Source organism: Zingiber officinale, chromosome 9B, assembly GCF_018446385.1.
Source record: "Zingiber officinale cultivar Zhangliang chromosome 9B, Zo_v1.1, whole genome shotgun sequence".
Lineage (NCBI taxonomy): Eukaryota > Viridiplantae > Streptophyta > Magnoliopsida > Zingiberales > Zingiberaceae > Zingiber > Zingiber officinale.
This window is the reverse complement of record NC_056003.1, coordinates 19,036,377-19,042,376: the sequence shown is the minus strand read 5'-3', so window position 1 is coordinate 19,042,376 and position 6,000 is coordinate 19,036,377. Positions and strand designations below refer to the sequence as shown.

The following is a 6,000-nucleotide window of genomic DNA, read 5'->3' as shown; positions in this document are numbered from 1 at the left end:
GAATCTTTTTTGTATCCCAGATGTATCTCTTTTGTCGTTTATGACTCATATTCCTGATGAAATATGAATAGGCATATGCCCCCCTAACTAAAGAAACTTTTAGAGAATATTTTCTGCCAAATTTACCAAGTTGTCATAAAGTTACTACTTGTACACCATCTTCTGTTAAACTTACCTCGGCCGATCATTTAAGCTGATCGTGTGTGTGTGTGTCTATATATATATATATATATATATATATATATATATATATATATATATATATTGTGAGAATATCTTCTGTTAATCATATTTTGGCTGATAATGTACTATAGGCTTTATAAGACTGAGTGCCTTTAAGCTCAGTCGGGATTTACCCGACTGAGCGCATATAAGCGCACTCATGCTTGCTCAGCCTTCACTTGTCCAGTATTACACTAAAACCTATATAAGCCTAAGCACCTTTAAGCTTAGACGGGAAAAGCCTGTCTGAGCGTATATAGACACATTTATACTTGTCCGATCTTCTCTCGATTGATCACATACTAGAAGCTTTTATAAGGTTAAGTGCCTTTACACTCGGGCTTTGCCCATCCGAGTGTGTATAGGCCCACTTGTGCTCGTCTGACCCTCGCTCGGCCGATCATATACTAGAAGTTTTCATAAGGTTGAACGCTTCTAATCTCGGTCAGACAGTGCCCGGTCACCTGACCGGGCACCTGGGGAAAATCTTTCATTTGGTCGGTTATTACCCTACTAATCATACATTCACCTAGCTATGGGCCTCTCCTTTCTCTCTTAACCATGAACTCCACATCGTCCGACAGACCAGCTTATCATAACCCATATCATGCCCGAAGGTCACCCTCGCTCGACACTTGACAGCCTAGCCACTTGCCCACCACCGGCAGTCTCCGAGAGGCCTCCGACAGTCCGTCTCAACCCAAACTATAACCTATGGGAATGGTGAATCCAGAAAGAAATCACAATTAATTATGGACGGATCATGGCCACAATCCAATGGCAATTATAAGTGGTCCATCCCTGGTCCATTTTTTTGTGGACCAAGGATCTATCCTCCTTAATTAAAATAGAAGATTTTCAAAAGATTCAGATATGGGATGGGATCCTCTGGACCCGTACCCTTGGCCCGCTCCTGAATCAAGGGTCGTTCATTGGTGGGATTCCACCAATAAATGGAGCGGTCCATCCCTGGACCGCACTTTGTGGTCCATCCCTGGACCGCATTTTGCGGTCCAGAGGATCTACGCTCATTCGAATATCAAGCCTCCTTTCATTTTAATTTTCTCTTATTTATGATAATGTCTCACTCGCTTCCTCTTGACTATGACGGCATAACCCTTTCATGAAAATGACCTTTTGGCCAATTTTCATTTCTCACTCACCTTAATATATCTATTAATATTGTGTCTTTTTATTACTCATTTGTCTATTAAAATTTTTAAAATATCTCCTAACATATAAAGTTAATATTAAAATGTCTTTTAAAAATGTTATTTTGTTATAAAAATACTTTCTCCATTAATAAATGGGTTATGTAGATGAATAAAATATACATTTTGATGTTAGATAGAGAATATTTATGAGAAATTTAAAGAGATTTAATTTTATTACTTTCACTCTAATGGGAGAATAGGTTTACCTTAAAAGAGATTTAGCATTATTGATCGCACCTGGAAGACGAAATAATTATAAAATATTATCTCTATGCCACAACGAAGAATATGATCATGCGTTATTTATTTGTTTTTAAAAAAAAATCTGAAAATGATAATTAAGATACTTTGCGATCCCACGTCACTTCCCGCTCGTTGCTGGCCACAGATCAGATGTGGACGACAGGCGTCCCAGCCCCGCACCTGGAACGCCTTCCTTCCTATATAGTATTACCACACCAGTGCTGCTGATCCTGTCTCGGCCTGCCTCTTTGCCACAAATCCCAGTTCGCCGGAGGTGAGTTGCTTGCTCCTGCCTCTCGATCTGCATTTCTCTAGGATCCCTTGTCTTTCTTTTCTTTTTATTTGTTGTCCTCACTCCTCAAGTTCGTCTTCACTTATGCCAAGGCCAACAAAGCGAGGTGATATTGGTAACAACAGTGGTCTTTTTTCTGGGACTATGAAACTCGATCGCTGTCGTTTCAACGATCTCTCTTCAGTTTGTGTAGTTTTTTCATTTTCTTTCGATCACTTCGTCATGTTGTTTCCTGTGATATTCGTTCGCTCTGTAAATGTTTTTTTTTCAAATAATTTTATATATATGTTGGGAGATGCCATTTTTTAGTCTTATTTCTTAGAGAGAAAAAAAAAAGGCCTTGATGATTAATTACGTCTTTGTATTTCTTTTTTCCGAATGAAAAAGTAAATACTGATTCACCTTTACTCTTTTGCCATCTACATGGATCAGTTTGCCCGATTTTGTTGTTTCCTCCTTTTACAACCTTCTTAGGATTTTTCTATTTTAGTATGACCCGCCCTTTTTCAAACTTTCTGATCTTTCCTGACCCTTTTAAAATTTGCTACCTGTTTCTTTCCTTTGATCATATCCTCAAACTCGAGTTGTATTTCTGCCTTGGGTTTTGGTCATCTTAGTCCCTTTTTTGTTTATATTTTATTCGTATATATAACGCAGAGAAAACTGACTGGAAGATGTCAACCTCTGAGGTTTTGGATTTCGCTTTAAGAATTGGAGGCAACATTAAGAAGAAAGATGTTCAATCTGCTGTTCAACAGTATGTTTCTCTCTTCATTTAATGCCTTGTGATTAGTATCAGTTCTTTCTTTAATTTAAGGGCACAATAATGATCATGTTGATCAAATATTTTTTTTCCTAACCACGTGAATTATAAACCCTTATGAACTCAAGAACAAATAGGAAATCATGCACAAGGTCTACTTACATCAAAAAATCATATAGCAGCAATTTAATAAAACTTAAATTAGAATAGACGAAGGTCAAAATAAAGATGACCTGAATGCAGTGGAATCATCATCGTCTCTAAACTGTCCACAAAATCCAAATCTTGTGGGAGAGAAAAAACGAGGAATAAATTTTCAACAGGAGTTAAGATGACGATATCTTAATCTCCTCACCAATTAGTAACCAGAAAATTTGTCAGAATCCCTATCCCTACGAGAACCATGTCCTATATATAGTATCAGAACTGATTCTATTATCATCTAATAGATAATAATGAAATGAGTTAATGAGTTCTGCACATATAAACTCACATCCAATAATACAAACTTGCAAGAATCATAAATTATATCACTTAATGGGTTTGTTTCTTAATTGCATAAATCTGCATGCTTACAAATAACATGTAAGCCCACCAAATAGTGGGATAAAATCCAACAATCTTCTATTTACGGTACATGTAATTGTTGGTGCAATCAACCTCTGGTCAAAATTGACTAGATTGATCCAGCTTGGTGTGACTCAAGTTTAAGTTTCGATATTTGATTATGTTAGTTGACAAGAGCAAAGTCCAAGTGGGTCATAATTGATCAAACACTTGGAGGTCAAAAGTTCAACAAGGAGTTGGCACAAGATGTGTGATCTTGACAGATTAAGGTTGATTAGTGTTGGGACCGTTGGTGGCCGGCTATCGGAGGGTTAAATAGCCCTGCACAATAGAAAACCAAAATACCCTTCTCGGACTTTAAAAGAACACTTGCGTAAATTAAATAAAGAAAGTAACTAAAAAGAACGAGGCTCACAGATTTGACTTGGTTACAATTGGGGAAGTTGTTAATCCAAGGAATGGATCGCACTATCTCCTTCAGGCGGAGAAACCTCTTACATCAGTGAAAGCACAGAAATGAGAAGATAAACTAAAAGAAGAGCGCACAAGTGTTGTTACAGAGATTGCTTAATTGATTGAAAAGCTTCTGAACCAAGGCTGTATTTATAGCCTTGGTCGGGATACCTAGAGGGTTCCAGGCGCCTGAAAGGGGATAAAATTTTATCTCCTTCGTAACGGATCATGGTCAAACGTGATCTGGTCAAAAGTCGCATTCGGGGCGCCCGAAAGGGTTTCGGTCGCTCAGACTGGTCCGAGCGCTCGGACCCTTAAAGTCAACTTTGTTTACTTTTTACGGTCCGAGCTCTCTGCTCCGGTTCTACTCGCCTCGGTCCAGATATTCCACTCCGCTCGCTTGGGTGATTTCGGCCAACCGAAATAAGACTCACCCGAATACAATTTCGGCCTTCTTGAGCAACCTTCCGCTTCGGCTTCTCGTCCCTCGGAAACACCACACGCTTCCTTCTCGTCCGTCCGCGTACTCTTCAACAGCACCTCGTCCCTCAGACTCACCGAGCCCGTCGGCTCTCTCTCGTGCCGTCGTTCTCGTTAGGTGCGTCTTTTGCTCGACTTCTTGTGTTCCTAAGGTCCTGCACACTTAAACACAAGATTAAAACACCACAGGATCTAACCTAACTTGGTTGATCACATCAAAACAACCTTGGGGTTCCAACAATCTCTCCCTTTTTGATTTGAGCAACCCAAGTTAAGCTAGGATAAAGAGACATAAAGTTAAAATAATAAATTCTGCAATAAAGTACAAAAATAAAAAAATTTGAATCTACCTCCCCCTAGACTTAATCTTTTCCTTCTCCCCATTTGATCACATAAAAATGGGGTATCAAGAAAAATCTAAAGGTAGAAAATTTTTGAAATAAGTTTATCAAATTTTGAAAACTTTGAAAATTTTGATAATACTGAAAAATTTGTAAAAATTTATAAATAAAAAAATTTTAAGCAGAAAAATATTTTTGACTAAACAGAAAAAATTGAGAAATTTTGCTAAGTTTTTTCAAGCAAAAAATATTTCTAAGAATTTTCTAAAAAAAATTCAAGCCGAATTTTTTTTTTAAAAAAAAATCTAAGTCACACAATTTTTGCAAAATATTTTTGAGACATTTCCACGTAAAATTTTTTTTCTAAAGAATTAACTCATCCCAATTTAATGCTTTATCAGTTAGTCAATTAAACATTTTATTTCAATATTTTGACTTCCAAGTTGTGGCGAAACACTAGGCCTTCTTGGTTATTAGATTATCAACCACTTCTAGACAAACCCTCATATAGAAATTAAACGTTTAATTTTCTTACTGAAAGCGCTAAATTTAAATTAAGGTTCAAGTTAAACACGACTTCGTAACCCAATATAGGTTCCAACCAATTGGGTTAATTAGATATTTCTTAGGTACATATTTCTTTGAAATATTTTTAATTTGTCCCTTGTGATATCTAAAATACCAATTTAGATTATTGAATTTTCTAAAATTTGTATTAGATGAGCATGCAAGATTTTTTAAGTTATTTATTTCTTTTTACATATTATCATTTTCTAATTTTACTTTGTCAAACTCTTCTAACAGGTAAGATTTAGCTAGAATTAATTTTAAATTTTTAATCTCTTTTTCTAATTTAGAGTAATCTTTAGTTAATATTTTAACAAACTTAAATAATTTATCGGGAGGAAGAGATCGTACCTGACTTACCTTGTCGATCTCGTTATCCGTGGCTCCCCCTGAACTACTGCTTTCTTCCGACGTAGCTCCCCCTTCATCGATGCTCTCGATGCTCATTTCGGATGAGCTTGAATTGTAGTTCTCGTCTTGATGACTTGCCATTAATTCAAGTCCGGAGAAGGCCTCGACTTCTGATTCGGATGATATATCGTCCCACATCGCTTTTAGTGTCTTGAACTTGTTTGTTTGGACAGGCTTCTTTCCTTTGTCCTTGTCCTTGTTCCTTAGCTTGGGGCAGTTATCTTTGACGTACCCTTCTTTATTGCAGTTGTAGCATCTGATCGTCCTATTCTTTCTACCCTGCAGATGGTTAGTTTTACTTGAATTAAACAACTTTTTAAAGCGCCTTACCATCATTACCATTTCTTCGTCATCGAGAGAGGATTCTGACTCATGTTCATCTCTCGCTACCTTGAGGGCGATGTTGTGCTTCAGCTCCTTCATACCTGCACATCTCGATTCATACAC

The 6,000-nt window shown here is 37.2% G+C and overlaps 1 protein-coding gene across 1 annotated transcript in view; it reads left to right on the top strand.

The window, feature by feature from the left end:
* The first annotated feature begins 1,840 nt into the window (after nt 1-1,840).
* LOC122024078 (cycloartenol-C-24-methyltransferase 1-like) overlaps nt 1,841-6,000 on the top strand; it is a 29,855-nt gene continuing 25,695 nt past the window's right edge. The window contains exons 1-2 of the mRNA XM_042582617.1: nt 1,841-1,953; nt 2,629-2,728. Coding sequence (XP_042438551.1) covers nt 2,646-2,728 — 83 coding nt within the window. The 5' untranslated portion in view covers nt 1,841-1,953; nt 2,629-2,645. The remainder of the gene's footprint in view (nt 1,954-2,628; nt 2,729-6,000) is intronic.